This window comes from Acartia tonsa, chromosome 14 (genome assembly GCF_053477335.1).
Source record: "Acartia tonsa isolate MP-2025a chromosome 14, ASM5347733v1, whole genome shotgun sequence".
In the NCBI taxonomy this organism is placed as follows: domain Eukaryota; kingdom Metazoa; phylum Arthropoda; class Copepoda; order Calanoida; family Acartiidae; genus Acartia; species Acartia tonsa.
The window spans coordinates 23,100,162-23,123,781 of record NC_137273.1 but is presented as its reverse complement, the minus strand read 5'-3'; the positions used below and the strand labels follow the sequence as shown (position 1 = coordinate 23,123,781).

Below are 23,620 nucleotides of genomic sequence, written 5' to 3'. Positions count from 1 at the left end.
AAACAGCTTATATAAACATCTGCTGTACAAGTATGATGATATACATGAGTAGGATACCAATAAGAGACACAAGTACACTCTTGTCCACATTGTAAAATCCTTCGTCTGACAAGGGACCAACCATATCCAGTTGAAATATGTTGGACAATAGTGATGGGTCTGGGGAGGTCTTGTAGCTGTACCTGAAATTTATAGAGAAATAAAATATTGCTTGGAGGTAGATGAAGCATTAAGTTTTTTTTTATTTTAGTTAAAAAAGTATTGCCCCCAAATGACAGCTGAAAATCATGTATTAATTTCGTGATTTTTTTTTCAAATTAATTTTGTGTTAATATTAGCTGGTAAAATGTCAAATATGTTTTTGAATTTTCATTACTTTACATGATAATATAGACTGTTTTTAAAAGATAGGACCATGAAAAAATTAAAAATATTTTTTTAAATTTTGTATATTTGATGAAAAATTTATTTTAGCACAGTTTAAAACTAGTTTTAAGGGAATTTTATTTAGAGCCATACCAAAACATAAATTTTTAATCCACTTTCCATTGGCTTCGAAACCTAATAATAGTTTTCCACAAATAAAAAATCAAATCATTAAATTAATACCAGTTTTGTTAGCCTGTCCTTGGCGCCTAAGTGCAAACAAAACTATACATAATTATATCTAAATATTCTTACCAAAACAAACTAAAACAATTGCTAAAACAGCAATAATCCATAATTGGATATTTGATTTTGGAATGAAACCAACAAAAACAAAAAAATTAAAAATTCTGTTCCAAAATTGCACTTCATTTATACTTATATGGTGTAAGTCCTTTTTAAAACTGCTATCAATGTAATATTTTATCTACACTTTATGTCCGTACACTACTCCTCTGTAAAAATATCATGATGTTCAACCATAAATATGTAATAGACAAAATCGCTAGTTAAAGTATTTAATATATCTTGCTGGATCAATTAGACTCTGCTTTTCAGGAAATAAAGTAACTGGTCATACAATATAAGGACTAAGCTATTTTTTAAACCCTCCCTAAAGAAGAAAATATTCAATACCATTCGTTATGTAGGCACAAAAATCACATTTGTAAATTTTTCACACTTAAAACGTATGAAACAAGGATGATTTTTTAGTTGGTCAAACTAGCATTGATCAAATTTTTCAACCAAAAATTGTATCCAATTGATGTGGTAATTTTGTTGATCATCAAGGAGATCAATTTATTATTCCTTAGTGTTCCTGATTCAAAGGGAAAAGGTAAAATTTTTGTCATGTGAGAATTTTCCAGAGCCTAAGAAAGAAGGAATGAGAGAAAGAGAGGCAAGAGAGAGAGAGAGTGAAAGAGAGAGAGGGGAGGGGGGGGGGGTGGAATGTGAAAAATGTGGAATGTGTAAAAGGAATCCTGTATGTTTCTTCTGGAGAGAAAATGCGAGAAACTGTAATTTTGCTAATTATAGCACTGTAAAGGCCGTTTTATACCAGTTATAATTTTTAGAGAAAGTTCATCCAAAGCAAAATTTTACCACGAACTGCCCCGTATAATCCAAACTTAGAATCTAAAAATGAAAAAAAGTTGGTTATAATGAATGACCAAAATACAAGCTTGGAAAATTCCTATCTATTTAGTTTACAGGAAGGGCAAAACAACAAGGTAAAGGCAAGTTGGTGTTTCGCCCTCAAAGTGCCCATCGAACACTGACCCCCACCCCTCGTATTTTAAAATAAGTTGAAAATATCAGGGGGGGGGGGGAGTGGGGTTAATAAACAAACCTATGAAATAGTGTTTTTAATTTATTTGAAAAGGGGTTCCTGTTCTCGACAAGGCCCTTAACGGGATATTGCATGTTTTACTTTGCTGCATTTAATACCTTTACAGATATATTTTTAATTTATCTAAGGGTCCATGGATTTGGCCATATGGTGGCAAAGATACCAGACTATGATATACTGTTTTTAGGATTGGTTAAGTGTTTAGAAAACCTGATTTTTAACACAGATTCTTCAGATCAATCTTAAGACCCACTATATATTTATCACTATATATTTTTCCATTCGGTACACACAGACAGAGATCCTTTTACTTTATTATATGGATTAAAATTTACTGTAATTAAAAATGTTCAGTTTATGTTTGTAAAAGAAAATCGATTGAATAAATATAATAAAAAGCGCCAGGAATCAGCAGCCAACCATTTCCAATTAAAATCTGCCATTGTCTAAGGCGGCTAACTGCGGCTTCAGTTTGTCTGAGTTAATTCGTAGTTAGTACGTAGTTAGTCCCTAGTTTATCCGTAAATTTTTAAAGAGGCGAAAAAGGGGGAATGCTAGCATACCATATTTCAGTATCAGGGGGGTGTGGAAACCTCTCCACACACCCTACCACATACAAATGGTTATATTACTAAGGGGGTCATTTTTTTCGCGTATTTTCCAGTAAGTTGGGTGTAAACTTTTAGTCAAATGCTCTTATTCATACATATATATTTGGACTTAATACGAGCATTTGATTATATTATATTGCACGATATTCGTTTATTGTCAGACTTGCGGCCATACACTAATTATTTTTTTTACAAAAAAAAAGAAAAAAGACAAAGTAACTTTAACAATTGTTTTATTATAACAAAAACATTATTATTGTTTAGTCAAAAAACTATTGATAATAATTAATAATATTGGTTCATAACTTATTGCAGTTATTCCTTAAAATATTTAGAAATGGTTTGTATTTACCTCTGCACATGAATCACATTATCAAATATTCAGAACCGCATATAAATCCATCTACTTCCCCTTTTTTCTTCTAATCAATAAACTTTTCCCCTTATTTTTGCTTTTGTGTCTTTTCAAGCTTATAATAATTATTTTTCGCATCGTATTATAGACAGCTTTTCGCGGATATTAAAATGAAAAATTGTAAGTTTAAAACAATTTTGTTATCCCTAAGGGGCGAAAGTCCTGGGTTAAAAAACTGATATCTACCTTTTTATTTGTTTAATATTCGTAGAAAATTGACTATGATGCGATGCTATACAAAATTTTTCAGTATAGCTGAAAACTGGTTCTCAACTACTGGATATTGCTCGGTTTGGAAGCCAAACTGGGAAGATAATTGAAACGTGATATAAGCAGAAGTGTAATACACCACACACAGTATACAGAAATGCATGAATTTTTTTACATAAAATGTAAAACTAAAAGACTGAAAAATAAATGAAAATAGTTTTTTTTTTATAGGATCTACAAAGCTGGAAAAGGTTAAAGAGGAAAATTGGAGAAAATACATTGATATTTTTGCTTTTATTATTCAGTCTTTCAGTAGATTGTAGTTGTTCAAAATGATTTTAAAAATTATTTTAAAATAAAAAAAGAAATAATATATTTCCTATTTGCAGACTATAAAATACGCTGTAATAATAATTTATAATTATGATGACAATGTTAAGATGAGTGATTCACAAGAGACATGATGAGTGAAAATTATTATTAAAATACATTTTTAAGGTTCAAGAAAGAAATACTATGCAAGTACCTTTTTTCAATTATCTTAAAGGCTGCTAACAGTTTTTGAAATAAAATAAGAAATTGATAAAATATTGCATATTCCTATAAAAGTTAAAAAAAACTGTGGTACTTTTCAAAATTTTGAATTGGTACCAAATTTTTAATGAAAACATTGTCAATCTAATGTCGAATCTAATGATGTAAAATTATTACAAATATCATTAGTCGTTTGGCCGTTGGAAGTCTTTAAAGTTATTGAAAAAAAATCCTACTTTGTGTTTATCAGTTGAACCATTTTTTTTATTAATTATTAAACAGTGCACATGTGGATATTATTAAACAAATTCAAAAAAAATTTTAAATATCAAATGGTTTTAGAAATAAATAAATAAAACAGTCTTCTATTAGATAAAATTTAGCAAAACAATAATCAAAAAGTTTTGTGCTTTTTATATTTTTAATTATAATGATTATTTTTCTTAAGATGATTGAATTTTTTCAAGACTTTTTACATGTAAATAACTCTAAAAATTGGTTTAAGAAGGTTTTAAATTTTTTTTTTATACTTGGCAATTATCATTTACATTGGGATATGTTTTTTTCTTAATTTTACAATATTAGGTAGAAAATTGAATTTTATAATAATTATTTTTTAAGGTTTATATATGAATACACCCTATATCTTGTTATACTATTAACTATATTTATCTTACACTTAAGTTACAATACAAACACATTAGTTTTTTTTTAACCAAAAGGATTTCTATAATAAAAAAGTCTTAATAAATAAAAATTTGAAAAAGAAAAAAAAATATTTTAATTTGATTTAAACTTATTATCTAATCACAGTGTAATATATTCACAAATTGTTGATAAAGCCATAAATACGACTTCACCGCTTTATAAGGAAGAATTTTATTTTATTTCAGGGAAGAAAAAAATCTACAAAATAATTTTAGAAAAATTGTACGAGTTTTACAGATCAGAGTTTTGCAGGTTTGAATTAGTTGTACAAATATTCTAAAAGTTTGTTTGTTACTGTATTATAGGATTCCTAGATACTAAAGTACTTTATTTTGTTTACATATTTATAACACATATTGAAGCCTTTCATTTCTAACTTTGCTGCGCTTCTTCTGAGCCTAAACAAGAAAAATTGAAAATATAATTCTTTTATAAATGTAACAGGATGTCTGTAGCTATTTGTGTGTGTGTGTGTATCGGAAAATCTCGCTAACGGCTGAACCCATAGTGTTCTTCTTTAACGTAAAGCTTCTTATAGGTCCAGGGAAGATTTAAACTATTTTTGGGAAGGAAATAGGCTTAACAAAATAGTGCTTCCCCACAAAATGTCTTTCAAGCCCTGAACCTCCCCCCCTTTTATTTTTTGATAATTTGAAAATGAGGTAGAGTTAGTTTTTACATAACCCCTACTGGAGGCCTTAACACTGCGAGTCTATCCAGTACCCAATATAACCTAGCCTAACTTGACCCAAAGTAAAAAAAACAAGAAAAAAATCTAACCAACTTCCTATATTTTCAATTTAAAAAAAAATCTAAAGACATTTTGAGGGAAAACGGCGACAAACACTTGAAAGTTAAAAAAAATACCTTGACAATTTTGAACTTGGTCTGGTTGGACAAGGAGCATTTCAACATCATGCACTTCAGCGGTGGCAGCCACAGCCTCCATATGTGCCTCGCGGTACTTCAACTCAGCCTAGAGATAGATAGATAATTAATTTCAAAATCATGAACTTCAACGGTGGCAGCCACAGCCTCCATATGTGGCTCACGATACTTCAACTCAGCCTATAGATAGACAGATAGTTAATTTCAACATTATGCACTTTAGTGGTGGCGGCACAGCCTCCATATGCGCTTCGCGGTATCTCATATAATTAATGGATATAATATATGTGGATGTTATGACAGGAGAAATTTTGTCGTTAATGTAGGTTGCTACTATAGTCCCACTATATTAATATACTGGTACTAAAATTTTTATAAACACGTACTCTCATGAGTTGGCTTTTAAAAAGTTGGATACTTTTATCAAATTTTGATTGGTTAGTGTAAACTAGCATTTTTGTATTAATAAATCTAAATCTAAAGATAAGGTAGCTAATTAGAGCACTTTATTGTCCGTTGTCTTATCCCTTAAAATCCCTGCTGCTAATAGATTAATGATAATTATCATGCTACTTCTAGTTACTATGGAGAAAATAAACGAAGATAGAAGTTTCTTTATCTAATTAGAATCAATTTACATGAATAATATATATCAAGGCCTAAAAACCAAAATTTTTCCTTGTAATTAAAAATAATTGCGTTCTATAAAAAATATAAAAATAGAGCTCCTTCAAGAGGTATATATAGTTATGTAGTGTTTATCATTGCTTATGATGTTATTTCTAGTGGAGTGTCTTTTTCATGTGCTATAAATTCCTTTTTTGCAGGGTAATATTCTTCCACCTCCCCCCAACTTTAAATAACCTTAATGATTATTAATATATTTTTCTTATAATAACTGACCGATTCCTTCTTTAAGATTTTGAAACATAAACTTATTATCAAAATACTTTCAATAAAACAAATTTTTCTCTCTCAAAATATAATATCTTATTTTGTCTTTTCTTCTCTATGGAGTTTAGCATGGCCTTGAGAGACTATAATTGGACATTTATCATGACTTATTATATATAATAAATAAAAAACAGGTAAACACAAGGTTATAAAGGGATAAGACAATGGCCGATAAATTAATGTACATCCCCAATGATGATACACAAAATTACTTCTTTTGTAGATTACAACTAGCGGTCGAAACGTTTGGACACTCGACTATATATACAAACCAATCAAAATCCCCAAGGTTGATGAGCCAACAAATATTAAAACGTTCTCATTAGACTTTGGGGACATGTGTAATGAACAGCCCAGTATCCTTTAGATAAAACGTAGATTATCTAAATTTCTAAAGAGCGCGTTCCATTGGAAGGAAATTACTAACTTTTGATATAGTAGACCAATTTGGCTAATTTTTTTTTTAATAGATTCATATTGGTACAAGAATTCCGCTGATATAATTAATTTTGTTGAAAAGTCTATATTCACAGAGAAAATTATGTTTTTTTACCTAACATTTTTAAAAATTCTTCATTCAGCCAGGAAAGCAGGTATTTGGCTAATAAGGGTCGAAAATGATAGTTTATTACCAGTAGTTTTGGATTGAATTGAATTTTATTTCATTTTTTTTCATTTAATGCCACTTTTCATTATTTTAAAAACACCCATTTTATGAGAAATCAAAAAATGGTGATTTTAACACATTTATAGTCATTTTTATTCATGCCTCATAAAAGAAAAGTTGTTCCTTTTTTAATTCTTTGTACAAAAACCAAATAAAAAAAAAATTCCGGTATTTTGCATTTTTTTCATAAAAATTAAGAAATCTAGGGTCTTTTTCATTAACCAGCTGATTCAATTTACCTCTCAGGATGGACGAGTTCATTTTACTATTATTCCTTGAAACATTAAATATTTTTATTCAATACTGGACTTAAATCCTTTATTGTAAGTATAATAATTATCATGATATAAATGAAAATATTGGCTAAAATATTTATAATACAAATTAGGTTGTAGTTAAAATGGTAGGTCCGGCTCTCTGGCATATCTCAAATACATACAGACGAAAATAGGTTCCAATAATAGAAAGGCTTCGTTTTTCAAAATATATATTTTATATCATAAAATTGTAAATAATGAAAACATTTAATAATAAATTAAATGGTGGGTTGATTTCCACCTTTTTGTTGGACTATTAGGAGAAACCCCGGTCTTATTTTTGTTTATGTTATAGATGAAAAGGTTATAAGGTACAAATTATTTTTTTTAACAAAAACATTTTTTCATAATATAATTAAGTGGAATTTTGTATGACAATAAACAAATAATTTTATCGCATATACCTAACCTTTATCATACATTTTACTTTTTTCTAATCTTTTTTTTGTAAAAGAAATGTCGTTATTTCTCGTTGTGCAAATCTTAACAATTTTGTTTTTATTTAGGCTTTTCTAAATTAAGATTGTATTTCATCCGAATTACCTACAGTTTGAATTTAAAAGAATAGGTAATTGATTGATAATTAAACATGTTTGGATTAATTTTGTCATTTTAAATAAAAAAAATTTTCATCTAAAATTGTTTTTGTCCAAACTGTTATACATAATTTTAAATAGATAGAACGGTAATGAACAATGAAGCAATATTAATTGTAGAAAAGCTTTCATTATAACAAAGATATAATATTAAAAGATCGGAATACATTAAATTAGACTTTCAACCAACCGAAACTATTTAACGCTAGGAATAATATTGACACATAAAGAAACAAGGAGACAACATCCATAAAAGCAAAGCTCTGAAACGATAGGACAAACGAACATTAACACTTGTAAAGTTTCATAACTGAATAATCAGAATATAATGTATAAAAATTGAAACAAATTGTAAGTAATTTTGTTGTTTCAGGACATACTTACATTTTAAGGCTTGATTATAAAGATGCTTCGCTAATAACATTATACTTTGCTGTCTTAGGAATCAGTATTGAAAAATCAGATAGCTCGGATAATTTTATCACATAGAAATTTGTTGTTAAGAAAGTTAAAAATCAATATGTTTAAAATGGACATACGGACGTTCTGGCAACGATTACAGAGTTGCTACGCTTTCTAAATCGTACCTAAAAACTACAGGAATCACCATGCAAAGTTTGAAATCGATAGGAAAATTCTAACATGCCTAAATTAACGAAAAGAGCTAACCGTAACGGATGGACGGACCGACTCTGATTATAGAAAAGCTTCGCTTATAAAAATAGATTTATTTGAAAGGCCGTGCACCTAGCATTTTAACAAACATTTCATAATCTTACCTAATATAACCTAACCTAACCTAACCTAACAAACAGTAAAAAATCTACCCCGCCTTATATACACATTTTTAAAAGCGAAGCCTTTCTATAATTAGGGTCGGTCCGTCCGTCCGTCCGTAACGGATAGCTTTTTGAATTAATTTAGGCATTTTAGAATTGTCCTATCGATTTCAAATTTTGCATGGTGATTCCTTTAGTAGTTAGGTACGATTAGAAAGCGTAGCAACTCTATAACCATTACCAAAATGTCCGTACGTCCATTTTAAACATGTTGATTTTTTTTACTTTTTTAAGAACAAATTTTTATGTGAACTAAACATCTGATTGATCTTATTTTTGGTATATTGATTCCTGGGACAACAAAGTGTAATTAAATAAGCGAAGCAACTCTATAATCATTACCAAAATGTCCGTATGTCCATTTTAAACATGTTGATTTTTTTTCTTTTTTAACAACAAATTTTTATGTGAACTAATCATCTGATTGATTTGATTTTTGGTATATTGATTCCTGGGACAACAAAGTATAATGTTATAAGCAAAGCAACTCTATAATCAAGTCCTAAAGATGTAAGTATGTCCATGAACATTATCCTGAATCAAGCAGTTTTTTTCAACAAATTTACTTACAATTTTGCTTTGACCCTTATACATTTATATTATGATTATTCAGTTCTGACACTATATAAGTGTTAATGTCCGTTTGTCCTACCGTTTCTGTGCTTCGCTTTTATGGATGTTGTCATCCTTGTTCAAATAAGAAGGGGTTTGGTGTTCAACAAGGCACTTTGAAGGAAGTGACAAAAATTTATGCAAATATAAAGTATAAGGGCTTGAATAGAGAATATTTTTAGTAGCAATGCTACTCTATAATTCACTATATCTGTCCGTCCGTAATGCTATGGTGCTATAGAGATTTACTCAACCGCTATTAAAGTTGGACATTTGATATTTCTCGACAACATTTCTACAATTATGGAGAATATTTAAGTTTATAACATCCATAGCTCTGACGTTCTAAGGGATATATGATTGTGTTCACAGATGAAAGGACAAGAAGTTTTTTTTATTTCACACATATCTAAAAAGTTATATCTTTGAAAGTGAAGCCATTCTATAATTAGGGTTGGTCCCTCTGGCCGTCCATCCGTCTGTCCGTCCGTAACGGTTAGCTCTTTTTTTTGTTAATTTAGACATGTTAGAATTGTCCTATCGATTTTAAACATTACATGGTGATTCCTATAATAGTTAGGTACGAATTAGATAGTGTAACAACTCTATAATCATTGCCAGCAAGTCCGTACGTATATTTAAAACATGGTGATTTTTAACTTTTTTGACAGCAAATTTCACTATGTTAAAATTACATATTTAAATGATTTTTGGGACCCTGATTTCGATTACAAAAAAGTACAATGTTATAAGTAAAGCATCTCTATAATCAAGTACTAATAATATAACCTAACCTTTAACCTGCAAAGGGCCCTAACCCTAAAGGGGCTACTCAATTTTACATAACCTTACCTAACTACTGGCGAGTGCTCCTCATGGATAACAAAACAGACTATAATCCTATATTTTTTCATTTTAATATCCGCAGAAAGCTGTCCATAATACCATTCGCTAAATAATTATTACTCAGCTTGTAAAAGAAATCAGATTTCAGGTCTTTAACTTTCCTCATGTCCAAATGAAATATTAATTTTTTTAAAATCTGCCGTTTGACTCATATTGTTTGTAACACCTATATTTAAATATATAAAGATTTTACTTTTCTAAATATCATTTCAAAATGGATTTATGATATACAATATTTTATATGCAACATCTAAATATAATTTCATAAATAACATTTTCTACTTTTCATCCTTATTGTCCTTAAAGTGTTAACACAGTATAAACTTTGTACTTTCCCCCCAACTAATTTGTCTAACTACGCCTCCCACAATACAAAACTGTATAAAATAAATGTTTTGTAAATGAACTCAGACATACAAGCTTTAAAATAACAGCTGATTAAAGACCCTAGATTTCTTAATTTTAATGAAAAAAATGCAAAATACCGGGATTTTTTTTTTATTTGGTTTTTGTATAAAGAATTAAAAAAGGAACAACTTTTATTTTATGAAGCATGAATAAAAATGACTATAAATGTGTTAAAATCACCATTTTTTGATTTCTCATAAAATGGGTGTTTTTAAAATAATGAAAAGTGGCATTAATTGAAAAAAAATGAAATAAAATTCAATTCAATCCAAAACTACTGGTAATAAACTATCATTTTCGACCCTTATTAGCCAAATACCTTCTTTCCTGGCTGAATAAAGCATTTTTAAAAATGTTAGGTAAAAAAACATAATTTTCTCTCTGAATATAGACTTTTCAACAAAATTAATTATATCAGCGGAATTCTGGTACCCATATGGATCTATTAAAAAAAAAATTAGCCAAATTGGTCTACTATATCAAAAGTTAGTAAATTCCTTCCAATGGAACGCGCTCTTTCTGATTATTGGCCATGTATGGAATAATCACAAGAAATATCATACATGTATCTTTAATAGAAACCAAAATATAACATATAATAAAATGACAAGGGGACATATTAGATTTTAGAGTAACTTCGTAGGTAATAAAAAGTTGTCTGCTAGCAAATAAGATTATAAAAGTCTCAACATCTACTTTTCTAACATTAAGTACTTATTAATTCTTTTTGAGTAAGTGTCATCTCAATTATATAAACATACACAAAAAAGATTATTCTCTATTTTTTTTCAACCAAAATTTGGCCTTGTGAACTAAAATGGTGAACTATACCTGAATGGCCTCTGGTCTGGCGTTGATGAGGGGTGTCACACCCTTAGCCAACACTTCTCTCCATGTTCCTGGGGTGGTCAGCATGTAGTAGATAAAGTAACCTAAATACATTGTTGGGTTAATGGCTGTATGGATAATAGATGGATGGAGAGATTCATATATATTATATATATATAGATGGATAGATAGAGAAATGGATGGATGAATGGCTGGATGGATGGATAGATGGATATATAGATGGATGGATAGATAAATATATGTATGGATTGATGGATGGATGGACAGACAGACATACTTATAGACAGATAGAAAGAAGACAAACAGGCAGACAAATATACAGACAGACAGATCGAAATAACGAAAGACAGACAAACATAAACATACAGAAGATAGATAGATAATCACCTGGAACTCAAAGCATTGAGCTGAGAGAGATCATGAACCCGATGGCCTCTCCCCAAGGAGGATATGCGTTGGGTTCTCCATAGTGATATGTAGATAGATAGATATACAGATAGATAGATAGATAGATAGATACAGCATGACCCTCGAAAAAGTATTTTTAAGCATCTGCAGCCCTTATTTCTCAATGAATTATTAAAAAATGCATATGTCCTTATTCTCCATAGTATTCCACGTAAGTAGATATAAAAATATTTTTTTTACCTCCATTAACACCGGAGATTTTTAGAGCTAAAGTTTTGAAAAAGTTACTGAGAAAAAGAATTTTTTTTTGCTTCTCTTATTTTTTGTATGGTTATATTATGTTTTTCTGGCAATTGAATAATGAGACACAAAGAAAAACAAGTTAACTAATTATTTCTTTTTTATTCCACCAAAAACTATAAATTTTTAATGGCAAAAAATACTACTGAATGAATTGATTATTTGCAAATTTTAGGTTATTTATTAACCCTTATCTATAGAAAAGGATTAATTATGACAGTTGCTCCGCCTACTTTTCTGACATCTCAATTATTTAATAAGGGGTAAATTAAGCTTTTTAGGCTAAAAAATCATTATGTTTTATTTTTATTTTCTTTATAACTTTTTTGTTATTAAAGTTAGGATTGTGAAACAAAAACAATATTCCTGCTATATTCATAGAGATTTATTTGGTTTTTTAATCTTAAACAATTTTGCCTAATAAGTAAGTTTTTCAAAATATCATTAAACTAAAAAGACTCAAAAATATGTGTAAAAAATGCTTTTTACTCAAAAACTAAATTTTTTATTTCATTTTTGTATAAAGTTTCTGCTAGTAACAAAAATAAAAGGATTTCTAGCTTAATTTTGCTAAAAAAGTCGTATCATGTTAAAAGTTACTTTTTCCTCAGTCACTTTTTCAAAACTTTAGCACTAAAAATCTCCGGTGTTAATGGAGGTAAAAAAAATATTTTTATATCTCTTTACGTGGAATACTATAGAGAACAAGGACATATGCATTTTTTAATAATTCATTGAGAAATAAGGGCTGCAGATGCTTAAAAATACTTTTTCGAGGGTCATGCTGTAGATAATCACCTGGAACCCAAAGCATTGAGCTGAGTGAGATCATGAACCCAATGGCCTCTCCCCAAGGAGGATATGCGTAGTGTTCTCCATAGGTGATGGGCTTGTATTTGATAAAGTAGAACACGAAGATAAACTAAAAAAACACATAAATAATACTTTTTTAAAAGTAACAGGACGTGTGTCTGTCTGTTTGTACCAAAAGATCTCTACTTATTAAAATTGTCAACTAATCACTAATTTGAGAGTTATTAAAAATCACCAAACTTCGACAATCTTTAATATTTAAGAATGATAGTACATTTATAACAAGCTGTCCTTATTCTTATTCATTTTTATTAATTGTGTTATTGCTAACGGTCTGAATATAACCATCTTTTAATATTATTTAATTATAAAACTTAGATCCTGATATGTATTTATATTAAAAATGTATAGAATAGCTCATGGTGTGACTACAATATGGCGTATTATCAAATCTGCATGTATTTCGTTATCTTTATTTATTTGGAGCGTCCAAGCTTTTTTTTTTGGGGGGGGGAGAGTAAAAATTTTTTAAGGGTGGGGTAATTCGTTTTTTGGGGGGTAATTTAAATTTTATTAAATATTTTGTATTAAAAAAGTATTTTTTTGTTAGAGATTTTTTATTTTGGGGAGGGTATTTAACCCCCCAAAATTGTTTGAGGGGAGGGGTAAATACCCCCGCCTAAATGGTTGTGGGTGCCTACGGCACCCCCAGGGTAGGAGTAAATTTTAAATGGGGGGGGGGGGGTAAAATGAAATTTTTTTTGGGGGGGGATAATACCCACTTTACCCCCCCCCCCCCTTGGACTTCTATGGGGGGGGGGGGGGGGGTTATCAAAATGTTGACCCCCCCCCCACCTATACAGATTCCCTTCCTTCTTGGATGTCATTGGTTTTTAGCTATCTATCTATCACCTCTTTTCCTTTCTATTAAACTCACCCTGAATGCTAGGTGTGACGTCACTTGTAACAAATAATATTGCAGATATGGTGTTTATTGATAAACTGTTTATACCGAAGGATCTGGCTAACCGCTGAACCAAAAGGTTCTCCTTTACAATGTAGCTTCTGGGAAGGGATATAAATACTTTAGGGACCACCCTCATTAGATTAATGATAATTTGACACATATACAGAATCAAAGAAACACTGCATAGTTGGCTAGACAGCAGATTCTAATCTAAACTTTCTGCCTTTATATTGGTATTTATTATGAAACCAATACGTAAAAACTAGTGCGTGTATCAGTGTACGCCCTAGGCTTTTCATTTTGTCATCAGTAAAAAAAAAGGTTTTAAAAGTTTGAGAGGGGGTAATCTAATGTACTTTTAAAATTTTAAAGGGGGGGTGGGGGGTAAGAGGAGGGATTTCAGAGTTTAAAGGGGGTAAACACACCTTTACCCCCACTTTTGGACGTACATGGCGTGCCCAACAAATATTTAATATTGCGGAGGGGGTTGGGGTTTAATATCAAATATCGTTATCAATTAAATTTTTACATTCTAAAATAATTTTTAATATTTTCATGAATTTCATAAAGAAATTAAATCAAAATCAAAATTGAAAAAGAGAATCGATAGAATGTGGAATAAAATATTGGATATTGCAAAAATTTAAAAGTGCTAAGTTTGAACAACAAAGAAATCAGCAATATTGATTTTTTTCAATAATTAAATAAGGATAATTATTCCCATAAGAAGCATTTCATTAACAAGATGACATTTGATTTTGGATATATTCAAATTTTAGAGTAACTGCACTACAAAAATATAGAGTGTGGGCGGACGTACATTCTGTTAACGATTATAGAGTTGCTACGCTTTTAATTCGTATCTAACTACTACAGGAACTATCATGGGAAGTTTGAAATCGATAGAGCAGTCATAGCAGGCCTAATTTAACGATAAGAGCTTACTGTTAAGTACGGACGCTTTTAACAAGGATAAAAATGCGCCAGGCTTACTAGCACGTAGGCAGGAGCTAACAGGATAATAATAATAACAAGTATAATAATACTCCAAAGCTTACCAGCACGTAGGCAGGAGCTAACAGGATAATGATAATAACAAGTATATTAATACTCCAAAGCTTACCAGCACGTAGGCAGGAGCTAACAGGATAATAATAATAACAAGTATATTAATACTCCAAAGCTTACCAGCATGAAGGCAGGAGCTAACAGGATAATAATAATAACAAGTATATTAATACTCCAAAGCTTACCAGCATGAAGGCAGGAGCTAACAGGATAATAATAATAACAAGTATATTAATACTCCAAAGCTTACCAGCATGAAGGCAGGAGCTAACAGGATAATAATAATAACAAGTATATTAATACTCCAAAGCTTACCAGCATGAAGGCAGGAGCTAACAGGATAATAATAATAACAAGTATATTAATACTCCAAAGCTTACCAGCATGAAGGCAGGAGCCAACAGCACCCAGCAGATGTACCAATACCAGTTAACCTGAAATACAAAATCATTTTCATTTATTTTTCTTCAATTTTTTCAATATTTGATTAAAATTGGAAATTCAATGAAATTTTAGATATAGAATATAGTTTTACAGCTCTTGATTAAAAAAGACAAAAGAATGAAAAGATACGAACGTACAACAGATGGGGAATTATATACAGACTTCAATATATTTTGTAATATTTACCTTGTAAGAGTTTCTCGTATGAAGCTTAAGATCTTAATAACTACTAAATCGATTTGGTTCTCTAATTCAAATAAGCTCCAAAAAGGTCCTGTAAGGATTTTAGGCTATTAAATTTTTAGATTCAAATCTTGGGATGGTTTGAAACTATTTACTAGCCTCTCAGTCCCTTCGTTTACCGAGCACCTAGATACTAGGGGCGTAGCCGCTTGGAAATATATAATCTATTACCTTGTAACCAATCATATGCTCAATGCAGAGGTAAAATTTCTTAGCACCAAAGACCCATGAGATGGCTATAGTCTGGAAGAATACACACCAGAGCAGAGACATACCACTGGCTGCGTAGAAGTCCATTAGGTAAAACAGGTACACGCCTCCCTAAATAGATAGATAAATATATTTGTATATAAAAGTAACATGATGTCTATCTGTGCGTATTTGTTGCAAATGATCTCCCTAACCGCTATTCCGATAATAAAGCTTCTCATTTCATAATCGAAATAAATAATATTTAATTAATTAAAAATATATTGAACAATTCGAAACATTAATAGCAAGTTCAAATGTGGTAAAATGTCATCACATTTCGCGTTTTTTTATATTTTTGTTGAATAAATTATAATGAAATTGTGTACTGTACAAATTTCTCTATTTTATTTTACTAAATATATTTACAGGGGATATCATAGCACCTGTCTCCTTTTGTAAACTTAATAATAATCCTGTTATGTAAAGTAGTAAGGATTTTGGTCTAAAGCTAAAGTAATACTAAAACGATGGATTTTCCACTTTTGGGAAGCTTTACATATGGTTTGTCCTTTATCTACTTTTTCGAATACATAGCTTCTAAGTGATAGTGGCGCAGCTGATAGTCATAAAAAGTAATATTTTGAAAACTTTGGAATCTTGTATATTGTAAAGTCTATAAAAAAGGGCTTTAAATATTCTAAGGACCTATAAAGGAGTATTATATCGGCTCAGCGATTAGCGAGATCCTACGGCACACACAGACATAGATCCTATTATTTTTATATGTATTGTATAAGGATAAAAAACTGAGGCACCCTGTAAAGCTATTTATTCAGATGCATATATTATGTCAGAAAATAAAAATGTAGAAAAATAATTCTCAGAAATCTACTCTCACTTTCTCTTGTCTTCTTCCCCTTTTCTTTCCCTAATTTTTGCTGTCTGTATGTCCGTCTGTCTGGCAGACCGTCTGTTTATCTTTCAGTCTGTTCGTCCGTCTACGTTGTCCTGAAAGGTTAGTCTATACATTTTCCCTTTTAGTAATCTCATTTTTTTCCTTGGAGTAATTTGAAAACAGTCAAAATGTATCTTTAGCAAATGACAAAATATTTAAAAAAAAACCTGTTTCAACTTTATCTTACTATAACTTCTCCTAGCACATTACACCATGGATAAAAGCTAAGCTCTAAAATCAGCCGGTAAGACAAACGAACATTTTCACCTATGGAGTGTCAGAACCTAATAAGCAAGTATAGTATTCATATTTATTTATTATTTATATATGTGAATATTACATATCATATAAAAAATTTGCTGTCAAAATTTTTTTTTTAATCAACATATTTTAAATAGATCTACTAAAATTCTCATATTGATTATAGAGTTGTTTCGCTTTCTAATTTGTACCTAATTGTTAAATGAATCATTCAAACTTTGAAATCGATGAAATAATAAAAACTTGCCAAAATTAATGATAAGATATTTCCGTTACGGACAGACCTTAATTTTAGAATAGCTTAGCTTTTAAAAAGAATAGGGTTAGAACTTAGAGTTCACTATATGTCGTTGAGTATTTCCTATTTTAAAGGTTAAATTTTGTCAATGTTGTATAAACTCTATTTCTATATTACACCTGAGCCCTGCTCCCCCACCCCCCTCTAACTCACGGAGTTTTACAAGCCCCAATATCACTTGTTTTATCATCTCTCCTCCCTTAAGAGAAACCTCTAAATAGCCTTTGCCCTTCTAAAGTTTTTCATCTTGCAAGAAAGCTAGCTTTAATATCTATTTTTATAGAGCAAAATCTTATACTATTTCTTAGAATAGCCCATAGGAATTTTGATTCTAAATATTATATTCTTCAAGCCCTTTGCATCTATAAGGGAAGGGAAAGCAGGAAAATAGCCTAAAACTATTCCGAGACTTAAGAATTAAGATCCTAAAACCATTCTGTGACCTATATGAAGTTACAAAGGAAGGGAAAGCAAAATAATAGCCGAACTATCCCATGAAAACCTAAGTTTTTTTTTATATAAAATGGAGAACTCAATCGGTTCAGTAGTCGTCTTAAATTACAGACAAAACATAGTACTTATATTATTGATTTTTAATTTAAGTCCACGTTTAAAATCTTGTATAGCACCTATTGTTGATAGGTATTCTTTGAATCTAAGTTTAATTCAAAGACAAAGTTTTTAAATGTTTGTATTGTCGGGATTAGATTACCTATTTTACTTATTCGTCCTCCTCGCATACACCCCAAGTGCCCCGAGAGGCCTGTAGGGGGCGTAGCCGCTAGTTACATATACAGTACATATCAAGGTGTCAATTAACGATATCTCTAAAAATATCATATTACCGAAAACAATACTTTTTTAAAAGCTGACTAATCTAACTAAAAATATTCCGTATAAAGAGACGATACAGAGAGAGAGAGAGAGAGAGAGAGAGAGAGAGAGAGAGAGAGAGAGAGAGAGAGAGAGAGAGAGAGAGAGAGAGAGAGAGAGAGAGAGAGAGAGAGAGAGAGAGAGAGAGAGAGAGAGAGAGAGAGAAAGTGAATTTACTCTGTCCAATGGAAATTTCCATTCTAGATAAGAAATGTATATATAATATATTGCTATGGTGAACATTTAAAAACACAAAAAAATATCTCAGGAAGGTTTTTGACTATTTTAAATGAGGGGTAGTTCAACAAATAATTAGCCTTCAGAAAATTTTACTTTGTTATTAGTTAAAAGATTACTTATAACAATATGAAGCAAACTATTACTGTATTTTAATTTCCTGCTTTTTTTATTTGGAAAAAATATTGTTTCGCTGCGCTTATTTTAAATCTAATGACCATTTTGAAAATTATAATAATATGTTTCATTTTAGTAATTTTAGCTGTATAAAAAATAATCTAAAATGTTAGAACTTCTCATTTCTATTTTATATATACACTTCGTATACTAAGAACCTGGTAGGGAAAGGGGGGGGGGGAGTAAACCCCCTTGTTTAGCCACTAGGGATAGAGAAGGAGGGAGATTAAAAAACAGCTTCAAAACAGCTTTTAGAATCACTATATATAGAAACATGTACATTTATTAGATATTAAACATCTTTTTAAAATATTTAATAGGATATGTATGAATCGTAAGATTTGTATGGCTGGCTAATTGTTTGTCCGATAATCACTGGAGTTGGAACTATTGATTTTTCTATTTCAGGGAAGCGTCTAATAGGTCCAAGGCTCTATGGAACTATTGATTTTTCTATTTCAGGGAAGCGTCTAATAGGTCCAAGGCTCTATATTCTTAGTCCATAACTTTATGGAGTTTTAATTTTGCCTAACTTTAAATCATTGAGAAATATATTAGATTTTTTTTAAACGTCTAAAATGCAGTCTTAGTCTAAACAGTCAAATATGAGTGGAAAATTATTCTCAAATATTGATTAAACAAAAAAATACATGTTTTTCTCTAACTATAAACCAATGAGTATTTTAGACTAATTTGGAAAACTTTTCATCATGAGGTACAGTTTTTACCTTTACTGGATTTTTCCATTGTTATTCAAAGTTTTTGGTAATCAACTATTAAAGCAAAGTCTCTATTTCTTATTAATATATTTTTATTAAAGTTTTCTCTTTATGTTGAATCCAAAGACGTCAGCTTTTATATAAATATAAAAGTTTTATAGCACAATAAAAAGAAATACTATATGATAGATTGAATATTTCTTATATGTCCGTCTGTAAGTCTGTCAGAATTTTTTTTGGGGGAAAGGATTTTCCCGGATCCTTAAGATGGGCGGCAGAATTTTTCTTTTACCAATGCGCATCCATTATATAATTTAATTGGTGAGTAGGTCTGTCGGCCATAATACAGAAAAAAAGGTCTCATGATTTTTATTTAATAATACTTGGATCTTACAGCAGATTGTCATATACTCTAATGAAGTGAAACTTGTAGCTGGCTGAAATGACGAACTCCCTCACCCACCCCCTTCCCTCCTAATGAATGAACTTACTAACCACAATTGACAATAATTTTTTCCTTATTCACGTATATTCTACATCCATTATATTAAGGTACTTACATTAGTGATCATAGGAATACCCAGCAGCATCATAAAGATGATCATGCCCAGTGTGAACTTCTTCCTGTGGGGCTGCAGGATGTGGGGCCAGTTATCAACCAAACCTAAATACACAAAAAAATATTCATATGCCTTCCTTATTTTACGCTACTCTATAAAAAAGGAAATGGATGTTTTATACTTAATTGTTGTCTATATTGAAGGGAATATTGACAAGAAGTTTCAGCCTTCTATCTTTTACAAAAGCCGAGAAAATCAGCTCTGAAAAAAAGCTGCTGAACTGCAGTCCGACTGCTTTGGTTATTTTTATACTTAATTATGCCCCATATTGGTGGAAATGTTGACAAGAAGATTCAGCCTTCTATCTTTTATAGGAGCTGAGAAAATCCCGTTTCTCCCAAATCGTTTCATACTATAGAGTAGCAGAAGAATAAACATGATTGAATTATAAAATAGCTTTGTTACATTAAAACTTTATTATTAGTTTTCTTTTTTTGACATTTTATGGTTTTGGTAATTAGGAGCACTTCGAACTTAACAAAGCATTTGATAAAAAAAATCATTTTAAGAACCATCGAAATATAACATTTTAAGAAAGGGAGGGTACATTGAACTGTAATTTCAATAGTGTCCAAACTTTTTATCAACCAATATTTTGATGTACATAAGTCCCATATTTTTGTTTTTCATTATTATCAATTTATTATTCATTATCTTATCCATTAAGATCCAAGATCATTTGAATAATAGCAGGGGGAAAGGGGAGAATGTAATAAACGACAACCCAAAAAATCTTTTTAAAATGACGATGAAATTTGATGTACTTTAAAAATAAGGAAAATTTATCTAATTTAAAACTAATTTCAAGGCTTTCTGAACTTTAACATTTAAAGGAAAATGTAACTTTTTCAGAAAATCTAACTTTTTAGTGCATTTAAGCAAAATTTTTGACTAAGTAAATTTTAAAGCTAATAACCTTCCTACTTTATAAAAAGTTATTTAAAAAGAAATAAAAGTATTGGTCAATTTAACCCACTTACCCTTAACATAAAATTACCATTTATATATTATTACATCATTGAATTAGAAAGATTTACATCAGAAAAAATAATATGTAGTTAAAGACCAAACATTATGTTAATTATTTGGAGAGAAAAAATTGAATAAAACTAGCTGCCAAAGGCTGACTGCACAGTCTTTGTCTGAATTGATAGAACCGATATTCATTGGTCTAAAGAACACTAGAGAACCTGTGAATTATCAACTTTTTTTTCGCGTGTTTTTGAATGCTGTGCTTCTTCTTGGCATTTTATTAATAAACTATTTCTGATTTTTTAAAGCCATTTACCTTCAGTTCTATTGATGTGTAGAAAAAACTATGCGACCAGCCGTTTGCCAGCCAGCTTTTTAATAACTTTTCTCCTAAAATGTTTCATACAGGCGGACATTTTGAATTAAAGAGTAGCTTAGCCTATTAAAAAGTTAGCCTACCTGTCATGAGAGACTCTACGCCACAGAACTGGGAATCAATGCCAAGGGTGAGCAACATAATAAAGAATAGGAAGGCCCACAGGGGTGACGGGGCTATCTGCAGCACAACCTAGAAAAAACAGATTTCAAATTTTAAGAAATAATTTCTAAGAGGAGAACTCCTTTCCCTCATATTGCTTTTGGACTACAAAAAAGTATTTTGGTGCTTATTGTAGGTTAGTTAAAGGTTAGAACAGCCCCACAGGGATAATTTTCAAACTAGAGATAGGGCATCGCTTAATAATATCCCCTTTACACCCACAAGAGGTAAATTAGTTAAAATCCACAAGTCATCAATGGCTGCCTAGTCGCGATTGGCTAGCGACTAAGAACTTAGCTATATACATTTAAATACAGAACAACTTAATAAATTGAAATGATTCAACGATCCAATGCAAAAATTTTATCCTTCTAAAAGTTTTTAAATTTATTACAAAGAAAGGTTTAACTTTGATTTCTTTTCATTTTCAAATCTCAAACACTTAGAACTTTGGAAATCCTATGTTGAAAAAGTTTAAGTAACATAGCTACTCTGTTATTAGGGTCTGTCCGTTTGTCTGCCTATACGCAATTTCTTAACTATATGTAAGTATTTTCTTTGTGAATTGATTATTTTAAAAATTCATACAGGAAATAAGATAAATTTTGTTTATGTAAATTTTTCATAGGATGCTGTGAGTATTGGTGCAAAAAATATGACGTAACAAAAAAATTAGCCAATGAGAGGCCGTTATTGACCAATGGTAAAATTTATAGTGGCCTCTCATTGGCTAATTTTTTTTTGTTACGTCATATTTTTTGCACCAATACTCACAGCATCTTTTCATAGAATTTTTAAAAGCGAAGCTTTTCTATAATTAGGGTCGGTCCGTCCGTCCGTACGTCCGTAACGGATAGCTTTCTTCGTTAATTTAGACATGTTAGAATTGTCCTATCGATTTCAAATTTTGCATGGTGATTCCTTTAGTAGTTAGGTACGATTTAGAAAGCGTAGCAACTCTATAATCATTACCAAAATGTCCGTACGTCCATTTTTAACATATTGATTTTTTTACTTTTTAAAATAGCTTTTTTCGTTAATTAAGGCATGTTAGAATTGTCCTATCGATTTCAAATTTTGCATGACGATTCCTGTAATAGTTAGGTACGAGTTAGAAAGCAACTCTATAATCATTACCAGAATGTCCGTACGTCCATTATTGATTTTTTTACATTTTTTACAACAAATTTGTATGTGACCTAATTTCAACAAATTTACTTACAATTTTGCTTTGACTCTTATACATTCGCATTCTGATTATTCAGTTCTGACATTATACAAGTGTTAATGTCCGTTTGTCCTACCGTTTCAGAGCTTCGCTTTTATGGATGTTGTCATCCTTGTTTTTATTAATTTTAGAGTGAAAACATGTTTTTTACAGTTTTCTTGCAAATAATTAATGGAAAAAACGGCACTGTAAGTAGTCAATCAAGAATTTCACACTATTTTCTTCATTTTTTTTTATCAGTTTAGAGTTTATTCAATGCAGTTAATTCTTTTTGAAGTCGCATTAATTTTTTCTTTATTATGCCTTGTTCGTATGTTAAGTCAGGTTATAATAGTTCTATAGCTTTAAAAAGCTCTCAGTGGATTCCTAGCGAAGCGTAATTTTAAAATAACCACGTTTTAAAAAACTAAAAATACGTCCTTAATAGTTATTTATATACTTAACATTTGTATTAAAAAATTATCGTTGAATATTGAAATTATGTTTAGACCTACTAAAACAATATTATTAAGTCCATAAGCGCTGACACCCTATAATTATTAATGTTCATTTGTCAGATTTGCTAATCTTTGGTGAGCTGTTACAAACTTGGTAATTATATTTAAACATATATTTTTTGCTTCTTTTAACTTGACCTAGTTAAAAATGTGTGTAAATTTAGATATATATTTTTAAATATTTTTTTTTAAAGTTGATTTATTTATTCTGGACTAAAAATTAATCAAGCTTTGTCTTAAAACATTTGAAGACTTTTATTCAATCTTGATTGATTGGTTAAAACTAGCATTAACAAAGCCAACAGTTCTGAATGAATTATAAGATATACCAGCTGCTTCGCCCCTGGCCATTAGGGAAGGGCAGAGAGCTAGGGAAAATAGCTAAAAACCAACCCATGACATTTATAATGGTTCACTGAAAAATTCAACCAATTTGGATCAGTGAGATTTTATCTTGAGACAAAAAATCCTAATATTTTAAACTGTAGGATATACCTAGTATTGTGAAATAAGCAAAAT

At 30.3% G+C, this 23,620-nt stretch overlaps 1 protein-coding gene across 3 annotated transcripts in view; it reads right to left on the bottom strand.

The window, feature by feature from the left end:
• Positions 1–2,604: 2,604 nt before the first annotated feature.
• The window catches only part of LOC145305995 (sodium- and chloride-dependent GABA transporter 1-like), a 60,772-nt gene continuing 39,756 nt past the window's right edge, over positions 2,605–23,620 (bottom strand). For all 3 annotated transcript variants that reach the window (XM_080147914.1, XM_080147915.1, XM_080147916.1), the window contains 8 exons: positions 21,298–21,406; positions 19,807–19,910; positions 15,706–15,855; positions 15,228–15,281; positions 12,798–12,921; positions 11,274–11,374; positions 5,123–5,231; positions 2,605–4,653 (listed from right to left, as the gene is read on the bottom strand). In XM_080147914.1, coding sequence (XP_080004040.1) covers positions 4,628–4,653; positions 5,123–5,231; positions 11,274–11,374; positions 12,798–12,921; positions 15,228–15,281; positions 15,706–15,855; positions 19,807–19,910; positions 21,298–21,406 — 777 coding nt within the window. In that variant the 3' untranslated portion in view covers positions 2,605–4,627. The remainder of the gene's footprint in view (positions 4,654–5,122; positions 5,232–11,273; positions 11,375–12,797; positions 12,922–15,227; positions 15,282–15,705; positions 15,856–19,806; positions 19,911–21,297; positions 21,407–23,620) is intronic.